This window comes from Lepisosteus platostomus, chromosome 5 (genome assembly GCF_059453375.1).
Source record: "Lepisosteus platostomus isolate fLepPlt1 chromosome 5, fLepPlt1.hap1, whole genome shotgun sequence".
Classification (NCBI taxonomy): domain Eukaryota; kingdom Metazoa; phylum Chordata; class Actinopteri; order Semionotiformes; family Lepisosteidae; genus Lepisosteus; species Lepisosteus platostomus.
The window spans coordinates 38,369,610-38,389,612 of record NC_142615.1 but is presented as its reverse complement, the minus strand read 5'-3'; the positions used below and the strand labels follow the sequence as shown (position 1 = coordinate 38,389,612).

Sequence of the window (20,003 nt, the reverse complement as noted above, 5' to 3'; positions counted from 1 at the left end):
AAAAAATCAAATTGGAATATCAACCTCACTTTTATTTTTGGCACAAATAATTTCCATAGCTGTGCTGGTGACAAACGGGGGCACTACAGTTTACTTTTCAATTACCCACTAAGGATAGCAGATCACTTCTTCTTCTGAAATTCTTATTTCATTAGACTATAATCAGCCAGTATGATTTTCTCAGTCTGATATCCACGTGACTGAGGGAGCTAGAATATCCCATTTTAACAATAGAGTGAGATCTTGTCTTGACATATTTATTAATATCACAGACCTCTGAGTGTGTCTGAGGACCAGTACAGGGCTGTTCCTGTCAGAATGGAGGCTGACTCTCAGAGCTCCAGTGTCAGTATGAGGAGAAGCTCTCAGACCTGACTGCTGCCAGAGCCTCTGAGCCTGAGTGGCCATGATCACTGAGCTCCTCAGCAGCTGAGAAAAGCTTCCTGTCTCCTGTGGTCACAGTGTGGTGTGGTTTAGTGGGGGCACAGTCTTCCTGCTATTTGCTTCCTGTAAATACACCTAATCTCCCCTTCAAATCTGTCAACACATGCTGTAATCTGCCCATCTCTCTCTTCTCTTTAACGTCATCCTCTTTCACATGCTAACTGCATTGGCAGGTGATAAGCAGAAATGAAAAAAAGTATGAAAAAGTATTTTTCTCCTTCTTGTTTTCTTATTTTCTTCTTGATCACACACATATAATATTGGCTTTTCTTACATAAATCTCTCTAACTGCCATTACATCATATTCAGTTTTTCCTTTTCTTTTTGATTACAATGAGCAGCTGGAGTAGGATCAATTATGGCTTTAATAACACCATTTGGTTCCGCTTAGAATGAACAAGGTGTTTACTGCTTTTATGAAGCAAGTTGTCTTATTTTATATTTCGTTAAGTTCCCCATGTAGTTGTTCAAAAATGATTTTCCAGAACAATCGCTCATGTTTGAACTAACGTCCTTTCACAAAATTCAGTCTAACCGGCTCATGGTGTACATGTCATCAGGCTGGAAAGAGAAGAAAAGAAACGGTGACACCTCTCTCCTTCTGTTTTCAGCCTGGAATAAACCTCTACTGTGTTCCTTTGCAGCCTACGCATGCTGACGCAGCTGCCCTACTTGAATTAAATGTCGTCGTGACCGGCATTGTGACGTCACACTGGGACGATGCCGTTAAACGAAGTGACTCTGGATTCTTGCTATCAAGCTGTTTACAGCTCAGCGTTACTTCTTAAATGTGACTTCTTTAATATTAGATTCACATGTGAGTCTTCAGTCTTAGCTGTGTGCATTATCTAACTGCCCCTCCCAAAATTGCGTTCTTTGTCCCACGTAATCCCAAATGATTTCCGCTGTTTGGTTTAATTTAAGTGAAAAAAAAAGTTTTCCTCTGTGTTTCGCTTCGCAAAGAAAAGACCAGCTTCGCTGGCTGGAACATACAGGTGACGTACATGTGCCGTCTGTGTTATTGTGACACAAGTGTTAACCCGCTTTGTAACAGCTGACACGTCGAATGCTATTGGCTGCACATATATGAGTGAGCTGTGAGGACAAGGCTCTTATGACACATTTGTTTTTGCAGTTAATGATAACTGGCACATGTTTTTTTTTACAGTACCTAGCGACTCCAGACTCCTAGCGCCAGATGTTTCCGCATAACCGATAAACTAACCCCTATGCCCTCAGCCTTAACTGGCTCAGGCTGTGTTCCCGTTAATCAGTTGCTGCGGAAAAAGCCATGAAGGTCTTTGCGCTGATGTTTCTCTGCTGCAGGGATCTTGTCCATGCGGGTGGGTGCCAAATGTTTTGCTCTTCAAGAAAAGCAGCAAGTTTCAACACCAGCGGCACTTTGGGGGAAATTTGAAAAATTCCCGGTCTGAGTGTTTGTGTCTGTGTCTAAATAATAGACACATAATTTGTGAATTTTGGTAAAACGCCAGGAAATTAACACATTGCAGGTCTTTTTGTCTGTTTCCAAAATAGTAACACCAGCTGTCAGTGGGGAGGATAGCAGAGGGAGGAAGCAATGAGGATAGTTTGGCCAGTTTGGGTTACAGCCCTACTCTTTTTGAGTAACACCCTGTGGTTTTTGATCATCTCTTCTGAAGCACAGCATCTTTTTACAGTGTAGTATCCCCGTCACTATACTGGGGCATTAGGTCCCACACAAGATCGCAGGGTGAGCTCCCCCTGCTGGCCCCACTAACACCTCTTCCAGAAGCAACTTCAGCTTTCCCAGGAAGTCTCTCACCCAGTTACTGCCCAAACTCATACCTGCTGAGCTTTAGTGGGTTGCTAGTTGTGAGTTGCAGGGTGATATGGCTGCTGGTGTTTTGTAACACTCTAAACACCAGGTTGTTTTGTAGAGCGATGAGCAGGGGGCATGGCTTCTCAGTCAGTTAAAATGTTCTTGTGTCCTGGAAAAAAAAACATTAAGTCACCAATGACTGGTTAACATCCAGTGGTCCAGTTATCAAAATAGGTCGTAAAATCATGGAAGCACCGATTTGCTTAATGACCACTTGATGGCGTGTGTAAAAACCGGTTAACAGCGCTAGTCTTTTTTTTTCAATGTAACACCAGTCTAAAAATTGCTGCTGTACATAGGTGCTGTGTAGCTTGCGCCCTTGATTTTCTGTTTTAAAAATAAAAAAAAATCCCTTTTCCTCTTCATTCCGATAGTTACAATTCTGACAGGCACAGCAGTGTTGGGGTCTGAGAGTTGGAAGTGAAACTCATCAGTTGGGCTAGCAGCTCAGTTAAACGGTTCATATTAAAATGGCCATTAACCGAGTTGAGCTGAAATCTACAGTGACTATATTCTGTTTCTCTATAGATTCTATATACGCCACTATCAGATACACTCTTGCACTGTGCTGGGAATCGGTTCAATTACAAAGAACAGCATAGTGTCCAGCTGGATTTTCAGACATGTTGCAGATCAGGTTGGAACGATCTCTCACTCTTATTCCCTCTGGTTAATCTGGACTCTCCAGATGGGCCAGACCCAGAGTTAGTGGTCAGGGGGATGGTGGGCACTGTCCAGTTCATTCTCCTGTCCTTGTCCTGTTTCCAGACTCGCACTCCCTGTGGTATTTCTTCACTCTCACGATGGGACAGACCCAGATGCCGGAGTTTGTGGCTGTGGGAATGGTGGACGATATCCAGGTGGAATACTACGACAGCGAGATTGGGAAGATCATCTCTTGACGACACTGGCATCCAGGCTCCGAGGTCGAGGAAGCCACGAACAAGGTTCATTCTATGTGGAGTTTGCATGTTCTCCCAGGGACTGCATAGGATTTTTCGGTCTGGTCCAGTTTCCTCCCCATCCTGGTAGCCTGGTTATATTATCACACTGACTTTCCCTCAGACGCCACAGGCCACAGTTTGGAAAGGGATATTTGCAGAGGTGCCTGATCTGTGCGTTGCAGGTCAACGGACCTACCAGGCAGTGGCTGGCTGTGAGTTGGGCGATGACGGTACGGCCCGAAACGAGAGCTGGGACGCTTACGATGACCAGGATGTGATGGTCTACAACATGAAGAGCCACAGCTGGACTCTGCTCATCCCACAAGTAGTCATTGATATGGCACGGCTGCAGGCCACTAAGTTCTTGACAGAGAATTTCTACCAGCCACTGTGTGGCCGGATCCTGAAGAGCTACCTGCTGCAGGAGAGGAACAGGCTGATGAGGAGAGGACAGCTCTTTAGTCTATGTGTATTTCCTCTACAAGTGGCCAGAAACATCCTGAGCTGTTTCCACACTGTAGCACTCTCCCAATGTTGGTGTACTGTCCATCAATTCCCTAATGGAGTGATGATGTTGCTACATTTTTTTTCCGGTTTCTTTGCTGGAATGTGTTATTCTGGTGGGCACTGTGCTTTATTCACAGAATGCTTGGAATTCTAATTGAATGGTTGGCAAAGTTTACACAGTTCTGTGCTTGGATTTGGAATAGTTAATATCATAATTATTGCTACTGTGGTTTGGGTCAGTGAGCAACAGACAGCAGAATGACCCAGATAGTGGGCACCCCTTTATTTGCATGGCTGTGGCCACACATAGAGGTCAGTGGTATCAGGGCATTAGGGATGTGTAAAAGACCAGTAACAGCTGCCAGTGCGTTTGCTGTAATCAGTGTCCTGTATTTTTCTCTCTTTTCTTTACAACTCAGCATCAGGGCTTAAAGGCAATGTGAAATATAACTGGTAACTGATACAGGGAAGCCAAGGTAGGAGTCATATGATGACAAAACTAGTTACAGTTCATGCATTAAAATAATGCAAGTTTTTTTTTTCTGTACAGCAGAAAGGACAGTTAAAGAAACCTGCAAGCAAGACATTGTGGTAGTCACTGCCTGATGACATAAAAGATCAACTTTCTACGTAAAATACTGTTACTCTTTATTCCCACATGTTGCAGTGAAGCCCAAGGTCAGGGTCTTTCAGAAGAAATCTGGGGTCTCTGGGGGGACAGAAGTGGTCTGCCTGGCCACTGGCTTCTACCCCCGGGCCGTGGAGGTGACCGTGCTGAGAGACGGGCATCCCATCCCAGAGCAGGAGCTGAGAGGGGGGAAGGTGTTGCCCAACGGAGACGGGACCTACCAGCTGAGGAAGAGCCTGAGAGTCAGTGAGGAGGAGCAGAGCGAGAGACGCAACTATCCCTGCAGGGTCCAGCACAGCGGTCTGGACAACAAGATGGAGGTGAACTGGGGTGAGTGAGAGAGAGACCTATCCCGGTCTGGTGATCAGTGCTCTCCTGCACTGTCAGTCTCCTGGATGACTGGGACTTTGGCACAAACTCTCAAGACCTGCACTGCCAGGCCAGACCAGCAGGATGTCCTGAGAGACGCACTGGTGTGTGGACTGTGATCAAACCTTCAGAATAAGAGCTATGTGAACAAGTAACACAGGAGAGTGAACTACTGAAGCTGAGAATCAGCCAGGAATCAATTTGTTTCGGTGTCGATGTGCGGTAAAAAATGCACGACACTTCTCACAGAAATAGAAGACGATGTGTGAGAGAGATTCTCCACAGTTGGATCTCTGTCCCTAAAGACAGAACAGACATTCAGCTGTTGGGCTCAGCTCTGCAGGTTCTTGTTTGACATTGTGACAACCCGGGTGTATATACCAATTCAGCCTCATTCTAGAATGAGCACAGAAAACACTGGATACTAAATCACACACAACGAAACAGACACATACTGTACTCTCATCAAGAGCTCAGTCGTCCCTCTACAGTGTTGACAGATCCAGAGCCCGACGTGAACACTGGGCTCATCGCTGGGGTGGTGATCGGGGTTCTGACTGTGGCTCTGCTGCTGCTCGTTTCTGCCTTTGTCCTCTGGAGGAAGAAACGACAAGGAGAGAGAGGTGAGAAGATCAATATGGACAGCAGACATAAGAGATAGGAGACAGGGTGAGACAGGAGAAAATGAAAAAAAAAAATTTGGGGGGGAATTTCTGTTGGATCTGCAATTAAGTTGTTGCAATGTATCTGAGTTGCTTATTATTATACGCAGGTGGGGTTTCATCTGACAGTCCATTAGCTACAACACAGCTCAGATTAGAGCACTTCACTGCTGTCTCACTAACACTGATCTGTGATTTGACATCCTAGGAGCCCAGAGTCCCGGCTGTATGAGCACTGAGGTCAGATACACTGCAGCCCAGGATGACTGTGATGAGTCCTGACAGTGGGAGGCCTCTCTGACTGTAGGAATGTTATGACATATAATGTAACTATTGTACAATTGCCCGGCAACACAGCTGCCAGCTTGTTGCTGTAAGATAAACACAATAAGTTGTGGGAATGGGGAACAAGCTGCCCAGCCATGTGGTGCAAGACCATAGCCCGGCTTCTGTCAAGACACAACTGGAGGAGGTCCTCTAATCAGGATAGAAGGCTCTTCTCTACACAAAGGGTGGTGGAAGTGTGGAACAAGCTGCCCAGCTAGTTCTCTCTGGGCTTCTGTGTGACCTTCTGACCTCTCCTGTTGTGTCTTGCAGGAAAAGAACAGAGCAACACTTTTTCCAACAGCTCTGGTCCCTGAAGAAGCTGTACAGACAAGGCGAAAAACTCTACATTGTATGGGCAGAGATGTCACAAGGCCTACATTATTTTTTGAAGGATATTTTTTAAATATTAGATATTTTTCATAAGTAAAATGCATCTGACCGGACTGTATTTCCCTATGGAACAGGACATAGAGCACAGGCAGGACAGCGGCAGGAAACCCACTGGAGAATGAAGGTCTGCGTGTTGTACAAGGTGTACTGACACTGTTTGGTCACCGGGAGGCACTGCAGGGAATGCCAATTCAACACCACCGGCCCTGAGCCCCATGATCCAGGTGTCGCTGGTTCGAGCCCGGGTCTTGTTATGAGCCCCTTAAAAGCAAAGGCTTTAGGGGGTAAAGAGCTATGAATCTGATCACCTAAATTCTTAATTACTGATGTGCATAATTAGGCATTTTTACCCTCCTGGTAAGGTCTATGATCAGCAGATGAGACTGCAGGAAAAATCCTGCAGGATTGTGTCTGTGACACCCTGGATAGCTAACCTCTTTTATACTCTTTTAAACTTAATACTCTTTTATATCTTAAGCTAATCTGTATTCTGCTATACATGGGTGTATTCTATAGATGGCTATATCCTATTGATGTACTGGATTACCTCCTGTTACAGCCCAGGTACTATTGGAACTGAGGTGCTATAGGACTTGATTCTCATTGGGCCACCGCTCAACTCTACAGGTTTTTAAACCATGAAGCCTTGATTACAGTATTATAGGAACAAGTAATAGGTCTATTCCATGCTGAAAAGAAAAGAAAGAAAACACATCGTTTGGGCCGTTGAGCCTTCTGACACGTGAAGAAGGCTCCACGGCCCAAACGATGTGTTTTCTTTCTTCTCTTTTCAGCATGGAATAGACCTATTACTTGTTCCTTTGCAGCCTACACATGCTGATGCAGCTACCCACCTGAACTACTACAGTATTATAGGGTCTATTTTCAACTTGTAACCTAATTAGAGTCTTAGTTTAAGCTAATTAGACTCTAAGTCTCAGTATTATATTTAAGAAAGTCAATAAAAGCTCTGATTCTCTGCATCACTGGCTTGGTGCGTTGTCGTTATTGAAAAGACAAGAGTTCTGGGGAAGCCCAGGGTTCGACCCAATGAGCTGATCAATACAGCTGATCAGAAGAAAGTGTCAAGATGGGTCCTTTGTCTTCACAAAGACCAGTAGCTCTGTAACGCAGCCAAAACCAGCAGCCATTTCACTCTGCAATTCACAACTGGCAACCCACTGAAGCTCCGCAGGTGTGAGTCTGGTCAGTGCCTAGATGGGAGACCTCCTGGGAAAAACTAAGGCTGCTGCTGGAAGAGGTGTAAGTGGGGCCAGCAGAGGATGCTCACCCTGCAGCCCATGTGGGTCCTAATGCCCCAGTAAAGTGATGGGGACAATATACTGTAAACAGGCACTGTCCTTCAGATGAGATGTAAAACCGAGGTCCTGACTCTCTGTGGTCATTAAAGATTCCAGGGTGTTTCTTGAAAGGAGCAGGGGTGTAACCCTGGCATCCTGGCCAAATTTCCCATTGGCCGCTTACCAATCATGGCCTCCTATTAATCACCATCTATGACCTGGCTTCATCACTCTGCTCTCCTCCACACTGATAGCTGGTGTGGGGGGAGCGTTCTGACGCAGTATGGCTGCCTGTCGCATCATTCAGGTGGGACTGCACACTGGTGGTGGTGGGATTCCCCATTACCTGTGAGCGCTTTAAGTGGAGTGTCCAGAAAAGCATTTCTTATTATTATTACTGAACTTGAAGGTACTAATATGTACTTCTGTGCCTGCAGGCCTTGTGGGTTTTATGAGAAATTGGTCCCGCTGAATAAAAAGAGGCTGTTTTGAGAAACAGGATGCAGAGCGGTTGCTAAACAAGGTGAGGATGCAGCTGTTGAGCCGTTGAGCCAGTTACGTCAGAAACACGCATTGCTGGGCAGGGAGCCCGCTCTCGGCTCCACAGCGACCCCCAGTGGACAGAGAGGTAAGGTGAAACCCCAGTCCGGCTTGAAGAGGATGACGGGATGCTCAGGAAGACACCTTGCGTGACGGAGAGTTTTTCCTCAGGTTTTAACAGAACGTCAAATAATACAAAGGAGAAAAGTGATCCAAAAAGGCAAGTGAAAATAAAAACACACAAAACACTATTCTGCCAGAGGTAATGAAAAATCTGAATACAATAACTTAAGATTTTTACATACATCAGATGTGTTATTTTTACCATTTTTAAAGGAGTTCAAGTAATATTTTGCATTTCTGTCTTACACGCCTTAAAGCATGGAGAAGTTTTAGACCATTTTGTATTGCAAATGTGATATTTACCTGTTATTAATAACACATTAATTGGAAAAAAACATTTTCTTTTCCATATTATAGCTCACAAAGTATAAGAACTATGTTGTTATAAGAACTAATAACTATAACACCTAATAACATATCAATGTCCTTACATCTGGCATTCACATTTAAATGCTTAAAGATAAAGCTTTACTAAATCTATCTAAACAACTTTGTATATATATAAACAGCTCAAAATAAATGTCAGAGTTCTTTTCCTTGCCTTACATAAATCATCTTATTCATAAAACCTAGGACGAGTTTTAAATGTGATTTATTTTACCTTGTTTGTAAGGCAGTATAAGTCAGAAGTTGTCCAAACTAATTCCCAGATAATGTTTTAAACAGTGTTCCCAGAAGATACACAGGGAGGATTGAAGGAGTGTTGACATGGATTCTTTATGTGGTTATTGTTGTCGTTTTGTCTTCTTTTCCATACCTTCCAAAAATACATTAATTGTAAAATCTGGAATACTGACAGTTAAAAATTTACTTTGAAGAAACTCCCAGCTTTCTCAGGGATCAAAGACTGGAACCTGTCCAAAAATTCAGTGGATTGAAATTGGGAATCACTTTGCATAGAGAATTATTGTTTTGAATATATTGTAATGGAAAGTTACTGAAGAAAAGTTTTATCCTAAAAATGTCGTGCACAGGCAGAGCTGTGTTGTAAAAGCAGTTGGATTCTATGAACAAAGTGAGATTGTACCTCAGCGAGTCAAGGGCACAGGATGTTCTAAGAATATGTATATCTCTGCCCCAGCAAAAAAGGCAGATACAAAACTGCACGTACAGTAGCTGTCTTCTCTGTCCTTCAAGGCTGCCTGTCTTTGTATTACAAACCAACTATAATGAAGTAAGAAAGTTGAGGTGTTGCATCAGCTAAGTGTATAAAATAAGGGACCTTTCTCTATTTTACTTTGAAATCAGCTCCCACTTGCTGCACAGACTAGTGGTTGCTGTCTTTCCCTATTGCGCAATATGAATAAATGCCTTACTGAGTGAATGAGAACACCTCTCCTGGCTCTTCTTTGATAAAGATTCCACGACAATATAGTTTCTAATTTCAGTTGATTTTGAAAGTTATATTTTAGTTACAAAATTCTAATATGTTCAAATTCAGTTCTCGTCCTACTTTACTACAGAGAATCAAGAAGGTCTTTGTGCTGATACTTGCTTTGGCGCTGATACTCTGCTTTGGCGATCTGGTCAATGCGGTTAGCACAACGTTTTGTTTTTCAATGTCTTTCGATTACGGTTTGACTTCCAGCTTTCGTCTCTGTGTGCGCGAAGTTCACACTCGGCGTGTTCGCGTGAGTCTTGGTGAAAGAAACGCGCATTGTGAAATTCACACATCACAGCTCTTTTGGAGATCGGAAGTTCTCAGTATAAGAGCAGCCAGAACTCGCTTGGAATATTTTCCCTGTATCATTGGCCGGGGGTATTTTTTTAAACAGACCTGTGGGCCCCATTGGTCCATAAAAATGTTGAATAGTTTGTGAACCAATGATTGGTTAGATGCAATGGTTTCGCAGTTCAAATTTATTTTAGCGGATGCATTGGGTGATCTCGGGTACAAGTTTACAGTAGCCGGCCTCAAAATGTGCGGTAGAAAATATGATAGTGGGGCACAAGAACGAAAAGCACAGCGGTAAAAAGAGCAGTGTGAGCAGGATCGACATAAAAAGATCCCCAGATTGACTGGTTATTTCAAGTTTGCTGAGCCTGACCCCCATCCTGGGTTTGCGGCTAACATTGCAGCCAGTGCTACAACAACCGCGGTTGAGAAGTTAGCTGCAGCGAGCTCTGGCCGAGGCGCAGTCTACATCCACGCCGCTCATGAGGACGAGCAGCTCCCGCAACGGAGTCACAGGAACACGAGTCAGAGGCAGAGCCGTCCGAAACGCCACCATCTCCACAAGACCCACGAGCCGTGTCTGGGCCGCCGCCATGGCTGTTGCACCTGCTGCCGTGGAGCTAACAGAGGCCGAAACACCCGCTCCCGCTTCCTAAAACTCGGACCCAGCATGCTGGGGTAAAATAGATTTAGGCCATACGTGGCTAAATTGGGTCCAAAATCGTGTCAAAACCTATTTTTTGCGGCTTTGCAGCATCAGAAAGACAACATAAGAGGTATTTCTCTAAAACCCCCTTCAAAAGAAAACTCAGAAATGACGAGTAAATTATCTGGGGACAGTGATAAGGTCAGTCCGGACTGACCATAGGCTATAGAGACTGGAAAAGAGCAGCTGCACGCTTGGCTGAACACGAAGTGTCGGAGAGCCCTAGGAAGGCTATGGTTGTATACGTTATGCACTGGGCTGATAATGGTCTAATAGATTCAGAACTAAAGACAGTTCGACAACGAATATGAGTATTGGACTAAAATCTTGAAAAGGGTGGTTACAGTGGTGAAGTTTTTAGCAGAGCAAGGGCTGCCTTTACAAATAATTGCTACAATACATAGAATACAGTGTATACAATACATTGGTAATCGTTAAATAATTCCTAGAATCCATTTTGTGAGATAATGCAAAACGATTTCAAATTTACAAAAAATATATCTAACGTTAAATGTAATGATTGAGGGGTATTTCCTAGTGCACTAATAAAAAAAATAATGCTCAGATGTAAGCTATTTTACATTTATTTTAGAGGAGTTAGAACTCATTTTCTGTAACCAAATGTTTTTCACTTTAACAATGATTAGTAGCTTATGTTGATCGAGGAAAGCCTGGAATTGCAGTGTGAAAGATGACATAACTTGATCTCTTTGTAGCCAGAGCACAGGGCAGACCTGGCAGGTTAATATTTGTCTTTTAAAAGGAACTAATATGAATTATAGGAATTAATATCAAGTCTTGCTATTTCACAATGTTTCAAAGGTGAATCACCTAAATAGATTTACTGTATATAGATATAAAACCCATATATATACAGTATAGGCTACTATAATATATACAGAATTTTAACTGAACAAAATGTTACAATCTTTTTGCATTCAGCTATAAATTTATTTCCCTTTTAAACCTACAAAACTGTGTGCATTATTCTCAAATTAATTCCAAATAGAACGTGAATATAGTCTGAAGATGTTACATAACAGTGCCCACCTACGACCAGACAAAACTACAGCAAGTGATTGTAAGAAACATGCCAGACACCGGAAGCAGTTTTTTAATAATCCATTTCCAATAAAATATTTGTACCATAACATTTCAGTCCCTTTCTTTCGACGTAATTACAAAAACTGCAGACCCTTAAAAACATAAAAATGACCTCTCCACGGAAATGATCTTTGCAGTAAAAAAAGTGATACCCTATTATGTTACTAAAGGAAAATCACTTTACAATAAATAAGCATAACCTGTCTGTTCCCCCGGTTTAAAAGAGTGATGCAAACATGATCATCCAACTGTATATACCTGCAAGACATTGTACTTTGTGAAATGTTAAGCTGTGAACCTGAAATCAGTGAACACCTGTTCCTTCAGAAATCAAAGCACTTTTCCAAAACACACAGCCGAATTAGTCTTCATTTATTAATTGCACCTTAATTAACCCAGGCGATTTGTTTTACTGTCGAAATTGCCAGTCTTCTTTTGGAGATTTGAGAGCCAGTGTCCTACAGATCTCCATGGTCATGATTGTGTTTAAATCTGAGCTCAGACTTGTGACTCTGAAAGGATGTCCCTGGAGTCGAGAGCAGTACTGTTGGACATGCACACCCACCCCACGTGGGCTGAAGATGGTCTTTATTCTTCTGTCGTCACCACAGGCTAGTATGGCCCAAATCACAAGGTGGACGCCTTTATGCACTTCTTACCCTACTTAACTCTGAAAAGGGATGCTTCTTTTTCTGCAATGATTTAAAAGGCACTACAGAGCCTTGCTCTGCAGAAGGGCCGCCCTGCTGCTTCGACAGCTGACCTCCGTGAGATCCGTGCTCTGTTCATGTCAGCTCAGTACAAGTTGGAGTTGGACTGCTTCTCCAGAAAGCGCCACTTGAGCATTGTCAGCGCTCCCGGCAGTGACAGCGGTCATGACAGCACACGTGGACTTGCGATTCACCAGCACAGAGGGCGAGAAACGCGTGTCCCGAACAAAGAAAAGAGTCCGAAGTGAAAAGGGAAAGCCTGGGGCACCTCCTGCTGATAGCTCCAGAAAGAACTGACAGCAGCAGAGTGTTTATGCTCCAAGCACTAACCAGGCAGGAGCTTGCTTACCTGAAACAACTGCTCCGCTACTGCCATGCACAAGCCCCATGTAAGTGATGTGAATGAATAGCGCTTTACAATGCAGTGCATTTCAATCAGAGAACAGGAGAGACTTGTTTACGCCAAGAGTGGTCAAAGTATGGAACAGTTTGCCAGGCCCGTTGCTGGAGTAGATATCCTGGCCTCGTGATGAGATCCTGGGCTCACTAAGAAGCTCCCGGTGGTTTGCAATCTTTATGTTATTTTGAGCTGCTTTGGAATTGACGAAAAGCTCGTCTTTGTCTCTCTGCACAGCCAAATTGCAAATTATCAGCAATTTGGTACGAGATGCCATGAAGGCACCAGAAATACATTGGAAACAAATGGCCTCTCTCTAGGGATCTTTAAGCAGTAGAGATACATGCGAAAAGAGGTGGCTTTTTTCCTCCCGGTTTTGAACCAGGGAAGCTTTCGCATGTTAGGCGAATGTGATAACCAGTACACTATGGAAAGCTGCGGGCACTGCTTTTGCTGCTGGCTCTTGTTGTGAATGCAAGGAGCTGTGTTTTTTTAATCTCACGCCATGCATCATTAACCAAAAGTGCCAGTGCATTTTTCATTATGTCACTTGAGCAGTGTGGGGGCTCCAGAGGGACTTGGAGACACGAAGGGTCTAGTTTGCGTATCGGGCAGAGAAAAGGACGCATTACTTTAGGCAGGGGACACTGGAGAGAGGAACAAAGGCCACAATGACAACAGTGTTTCAGCTGCGCATGCAGGAGCTCTCCCACCGCCAGCTCTGGCCTTCGAGTGTTTCAGCATGAGCACACCCACCAAGAGGAGCGGTAGAGTGGTACAGGAATGCATGCGACGTCCAGGAAAGGATTAGCAACAGCACCGCACTGGGTGTCCAGGCATGAAAAAATTGCCACAATTTAGGTTCTGACATGTGAAGGTGTGAGGGGTTGCTGAGCCAGTTTGGACCAGACGTTGGGTGGAGGAGGGAGCAGGGAAGCAAACACCTGAAGTTCTGCACAATCACAGCTCTCTAACACCCCTAACATCTGCTCAATAATCTACTGAACATACCTGCCCCTCACAGAATCAGTGGAAAAGCCCCCGAGTGGGAGTAATGGAAGGCACAAGAGCACAGCTCTCTAACGCCCCTAATCCCTAGTGGCTGACAGGAGGCACAAGAGATAGGGGTCTTCTCTTCCTCTCACGAACTGTGGGACACAGCAGACACACGGAAGGCTCTGCAGCGCCATTTTTGTAAAAATGCAGTTGTGTCATATGACATAGTCCAGCTCCTTGCACCTCTGGGGCAGAAACGTCAGCCTCAGACGTTCCCACAGCCATGCCGGCTCGAAGTGGGGGGAGATTTTTCCCCTGTAAAAGGGGGGCAGATGTTTCACCAGCCCTGGACTCATCAGAAGAGCCTTCCACCCCACGCCCCCACAGGTCTTGAGGTGACGCCCCATACAGATCTTCCAGACGCTATGATTATCCGTGTCAAGGAACCTCTTCAGCTTCAGGCTGACATCAGACAGCCCCAGCCCACCCCTGGAGACTTCTCCAATAACGGTGTTGTAGGCAACCCATGGAGGTTCCCCCCCGACACGAAGCATTTGCATTTGCATTTGAGGACTTTGCATTTGTGAAGGAGAAAAGAGCAGACCGAAATCTTCTATGTGATATTGTACGAGAGACTCAGACTTGTAACTTCTTCACTGGACCATGTGAGTCAAAACTGCTTAATATTGTATATGTTAATAGTCTGGATATGCATGCAAGGGAGAAATTCCTCTCTGTTGCACAGAAAAGTAGTGTGTCTCCCATATTGTGCTGGTTATGTCCTTTTCCCTCTTCTACATGGAATAGAACATAATCCTGTTCCATGAAGTAGTTGCAACTTTGCTTCTGTCTGCTCTTTTCTCATGGTTAAGTTTAAATTTTAAAGTTTGTGAGGAATTGCTTGTAGTGAATACCATCTAACACCAAATGTATACATAAAGCAGAATGTTTATTATTGAATTATGTGTTTCATTGAGTATAATCATTATAAGCGAACACAAGTGTAGTAATCAGCACCACAATCTGAATTAAGACTCAAAATTAAAATGTGTCTGTTTCAGGTGATGTGGACACGCGCTGTTTGGATAGAGCAGGAGGGGGAGGTTGAGGTCCTGCCCTCAAACTGGGTGGAAGCCCGAAGAGAATATGTGTGGTGGCTGAATGATCCAAAGCAGGCCACAAAACTATACAAAGAGAAGGCCAACCCTAATAAAGATACAGATGCAGCCATTCAAAGTGCACGGTACAGACACGTACCGGAGGTAATTGGCTACGGCGTCACGCATCGTGACGCAAGATGACGCGGGGTACCGCGGTACGTGATTGGTTGACCGACAGGTTCACTCGTGGTCCGTTGGTCTGTTGTAGAAAGATTTACAGTAAACATCTTTACTGTGCCCGTTGTAGTATTGAATATTCATATGGAATTTTACCACTGAAGGGAAATCTTAGTAGCTGAGCATAAAAGGAATAGGAGCATACTGCAACACGTGTGAAGGCCATAAACGATATTAATTTTGGAACATAAACATACAGTATATGGCTGGTCTCGGTACTTTAAAGAAAACATACACGAAACATGGTTTCATTATGAACAGTATCGGTCTTGAGATATGTTTAACTAGATTTACAGTATTTGAGAGGTATGTCTTGACAATGATACTATGTAAATACTGCTCACGTATATGTTTCTAGGTTTATATTATGCATTTCATACGGTCAAATTACTTTTGAGCAACTGATAAGAAGCGCGAAACGGTATGCCCAGGGCGTTTTAGTTTTCGTTTTGTTTTAATGCAGTGCAGTGGATTGATTAGAGGTATCAAGTACATACAAGTCATTTTTTAAATGTTGTAGTTCGTCTTGTAAAAATGTTACGAGTACATCATCTGTCAACAATTACACAGGTTCTGTTTCCATATTGCGGATTTTGGTTACGTAATATTATTTTCTAATTTCACGTTGTGAATATATGATTTGGGCAAACAGAGCCGCAAAGAAGTACATTATGGGTTGTTGTTTGTTTTTTTTGCAGTTTTATCTAGAACAAGCGATGCTTAAACCTTTGTCTGATTCTTGTGAAACTATCCACATTTCTGTATGAACCAGCTTAGAGGGCTAAAGACAGCTTGTGTTTAAATTGAGTATAAGGTAATTTATGCTTCTAAAGTCATGGTCAGCATTTATTATTGTACTGTGCTGTAAACTTCTTCTGTGCCTAATTACATTATTTTATAGCTTTATCAAATCTGTACATTGTCTGTCGATAATGTTTCTGTAGTGCTTTTTCAGCCCTCAGCATGTGACTGTGCTGGTGGCGCTGTGGGTTAGGTTCCTGACTTCCATTTCACATGGTCTGTGATTGAATCCTGTGGAACTATGACTATTTCTTAACAAACATTTCTTTGAAAAAATGAAACGTTTCCCTTGGTCAGAGATTAAATAAAACCTCACTCGCACCAAACAAATGTATATTTCGAAATATCATAACATGATCGAATTTAAGTCTTTTTAATAACAATGAATAGTCACCTATGTGTTACAAAATAAACATTTATATTGATTTGAATCGCGTTTTGATTTAAATCGTAAACGTGTGTTTAAATATATGTGTTTAAAGGCGATATACTGTATAAAAGCACTGATTCTTATGGAATGTGTTCCGCCGGGGATTCAAAAAAATTTTTTTTAATCACGTATCTAAAAGCAGTATAACTTTGTTCATGCACATCATTATACAGTATCTCATTTTGTATTTCTATAAAAAAAATTTGTTTGCCCAGCCACTATTGTTGTTATTGTTTTTATCCTGTAAAGCGCTTTGAGGAGCACAGCTTTCTCACCACTTAGATTACTTTTTGACACCATCCTTACACAAAGCAGAAACTGATTGTATTTTCCGATGACATACAAGTGCAAAGATTACAGATTTTAATCGTCTTTTTTCTGAACCAGGGAAAATCTGATCATGTTTCTCTATAACAATAATAAAAAAACTTTATTTTACATATCACCTTTAAAAGTGGCATCTCAAAACAATACAGTAGATGTAAACCACAGATTACAAAGTAAATACCCAGACAAACGCAAACGCGTTTTTAATAAAATGCTTTCATTCATTCAACAGAGAGAGAGCGTAAAACCTGGGTGTAACAGCTGTTCCTTTTTCTGATCACTCGCTCTCTGGATAAACGTCTCGCCTGTCCAGTTCTTTGTTTTCCTAATTTGCTGATTATGCCTGCTGCGATCCACTCCTACCCTCACACCTAAAGAAGACTATTTAAAATTTATTTGCGCATCCTTAAGGTGATATCACATAAAGGTGATACGTAAAATAATGTTTTTATATTGTTGTTATAGAGAAACATGATCAGATTTTCCCCGGTTCAGAAAAAAAGATCTAAAGTATACTAGTTAAGAAAAATAAATCTAAACGGGGAGAAAGCTATGCTGAAAGTTTATTAAGATACTTAGAAGACAAAGATATCAATTTATTTTAGTCAAAATTTTATATATCACCTTTAAAAGTGGAATCTCAAAGCAAAGTAAATACCCAACACTGATTGTACCCATCTGTCATGCTAATAAAACACCTTGAATTGAATTGAATTGAATTGAGGGAGAGAGGGGGGGAGGGCGAGCGAGATAACCAGGACGTAAGGCAAATAAGATACACTCCACAGGCATTCACAACAGCAACATATGGAACGTTTGCACATATAGTTAAGTTATTACTTGGTTTTCAAAGTGCAATGAAATACAATATTGTTGTTGTTGCTGTTCTTGTTGTATTTATCCTGTAAAGCATTTTGAGAGGCCACCTTTAAAGGCGATATATACTGTAAAAGCGCTGATTCTTATGGAATGTGTTCCGCCGGGGATTCAAGTTTTTTTTATTTTTTTTTTAATCGCGTATCTAAGGAAATCTCAGTATAACTTTGTTCATGAACAAACAGTGGCATGTTACATTATTAATTTGGGTGTCTTAATTTGATGTATCTAAAGCAGTGAACTACTGTAGGTGTAACATAACATTCAGAAATACAATAATGTAACCGGGCATCCATATGAATCAAGTAACAGGTTTATTCCATACTGAAAAAAAGAAGAAAGAAAACACATTCCATAAGAATTGACTGAGCTCTGCTCTGTACCACGCAATGATCCCCCCAGAGTCTCTGCCCCGGGTTATTTGGGTTTTTAGACAGAGGGTAAAAAACTCTCTCTCTGGCTTGACCTCCCCCTCCCTGTGTATTGTCTGTTTTTTTGTTAACAAGGCTCGCCAGCTAATGTGAATCGAAACCTGTCTTTCTAGCTTTTAAAGTCGTGCGATGTGTAAGCCACAATTTCTCAAATAGAGAAAAAAGAGCTGACTGACAAGATTTAAGATGTGGCTGTCAATGTTGGATTAAAAAAAAACACATTGCCCGACGTTTGTTGCATTGCTTGAAAAATAACTTTATTTCGAGAGACTAGATAAGTAATTCAAGTGTTTTTTTAACTTCCTGAAAAACAACGAATAATTTAACTATATTAGCAAACGTTTTATGATATGTCGCTGTTGTGAATGTCTGTGGACATGTGCTGGCTGGACAGGAGGCTCTACTGTACACAGAGAGGGGCGGGAGGAGGGGACAAGCCGATAAATACTCTTAGAGTTTGATTAATAGGGAATATAATACAAAAATATAGTACTAAAAATAAGATACACTCTACAGACATTCACAACGGCGACTGTCAGAAGATAGGACACAGCGGCTCAGGCACCCGCTGAATGGAAAAGGGGCACTTTAATGTTCTGTATGGCTAATACTAAAGCCAATACTAATATTCAATACAAAAATATTCTTTTCTGTATGTTTAACAATAGTGGGTTACTGGCCTAATTCATCCCTGCTCCCGTTGTTAGGTGTTAATGTGTTGTTAAGTGTGAATTTGTACTTGTTTCCCTGAGGTCTGGCTTTTTTTCTGGAAAACCATAACTCTGGTCTTGTCCAGATTGACTGTCGGCGCCCAGGTCTGACAGTGCTGCTCCAGCAGTGCCAGGTTCTGGCGCAGCCTCTGTTCTGTGGGCAACAGCGGGACCAGGTCGTCTGCAAAGAGCAGGAACTCGATTTCCATAATTAATGCAGATCAGTAAATCAAGGGACAAAACAACTATTGCTCCCGGGTCCTCAATGGGCTTTGACGTGCTAATGCGTTGGTTTAACAGTCCGGGTGTGGCAAGCCTCTACTGTTTAACCTTTAACTGTTTTTCCATCTACTGTATTGCTTTGAGATGCCACTTTTAAAGGTGATATGTAAAATAAAGTTTTTCATTATTGTTATAGAGAAACATGATCAGATTTTCCCTGGTTCAGAAAAAAAGATCTAAAGTGCTACACCTAGCTTTCTTATTTCGATGTATTTAAAGCAGTGAACTACTGTAGGTGTAACATAACATTCAGAAATACAATCGAGAATAGTTTTGTGGTGTTTGTTTAGATGAAACGTTCCTAAAACGTATAATGTAACAAAATTAAAGACGATTAAAATCTGTAATCTTTCCACTTGTACTGTATGTCATCGGAAAGTTTCTCCTTTGTGTAAGGATGGTATCAAAAAGTAATCTTAAGTGGTGAGAAAGCTGTGCTCAATGTATTTGAGGGACTTAAAAGTAAAAGGAGATGCTTCATATTGCTTGACTAATTTTAAAAACTAAGTTATAAATGCAGTTATAAATCCCTCGGTGCTGCGCCGGGTGTAAATATCAAAATATACATTCATCCCGGGCAGAGGCCGAAGAGCGCCCGGCTGGGGTGCGCAGGGAAGAGCAGGACAGGAGTGAAAGGCGGGGTTTAGGGAGGCGTCCAGTCTGGGCAGGTATAGATTACACTTTTCTAAAACGTATTTGAAAAATAAAAACGATTACAATCTAATCCTTCCACGTTTGATCCCAAAATCCCAAGAAAAATAAATCTAAACGGGTAGAAAGCTATGCTGAAAATTTATTAAGATACTTAGAAGACAAAGATACAGTATCAATTTATGTTGCATTAGCCTGATTATGATTAAAAAAACACATATAATTAAACACGCGTTTGTGATTTAAATCAAAACACGATTTAAATCAATATAAATGTTTATATTGTAACGCATACTGTCCAGCCTCCATTTCTATATAAAATTGTACTCTATTACACACACACACAATAGAAGCAGGAAGCAGAAGCAGGGACCGTTGTCAGAAGGGAAGAAGGTGACTATTCATTGTTATCAAAAATGACTTAGAATCGATCATGTTGTGATATTTTGAAATATAAAAGTCAATTTATTGTCC

General features: G+C 42.2%; 3 protein-coding genes across 3 annotated transcripts in view; 2 read left to right on the top strand and 1 right to left on the bottom strand.

Moving 5' to 3' along the window:
- LOC148666183 (antigen WC1.1-like) overlaps positions 1-20,003 on the top strand; it is a 648,305-nt gene that overhangs the window by 96,760 nt on the left and 531,542 nt on the right. The window lies entirely within an intron of this gene.
- LOC148666241 (CD5 antigen-like) overlaps positions 1-20,003 on the bottom strand; it is a 191,635-nt gene that overhangs the window by 18,127 nt on the left and 153,505 nt on the right. The window lies entirely within an intron of this gene.
- Positions 3,109-5,414, top strand: LOC148666259 (BOLA class I histocompatibility antigen, alpha chain BL3-7-like). Its single transcript, XM_088632909.1, has 4 exons — positions 3,109-3,181; positions 3,432-3,684; positions 4,374-4,718; positions 5,201-5,414. The coding sequence occupies exons 1-4, from the start codon at positions 3,109-3,111 to the stop codon at positions 5,412-5,414; spliced, it is 885 nt and encodes a 294-aa protein (XP_088489035.1).

Coding starts and splice junctions, on each gene's coding strand:
- LOC148666259 (XM_088632909.1), top strand. CDS start 3,109: ATGGGACAGACCCAGATGCCGGAGTTTGTGGCTGTGGGAATGGTGGAC. Junction 3,182..3,431: donor CCAGGTGGAATACTACGACA/GCGAGATTGGGA, acceptor TGTGCGTTGCAG/GTCAACGGACCTACCAGGCA. Junction 3,685..4,373: donor CTGCTGCAGGAGAGGAACAG/GCTGATGAGGAG, acceptor ATGACATAAAAG/ATCAACTTTCTACGTAAAAT.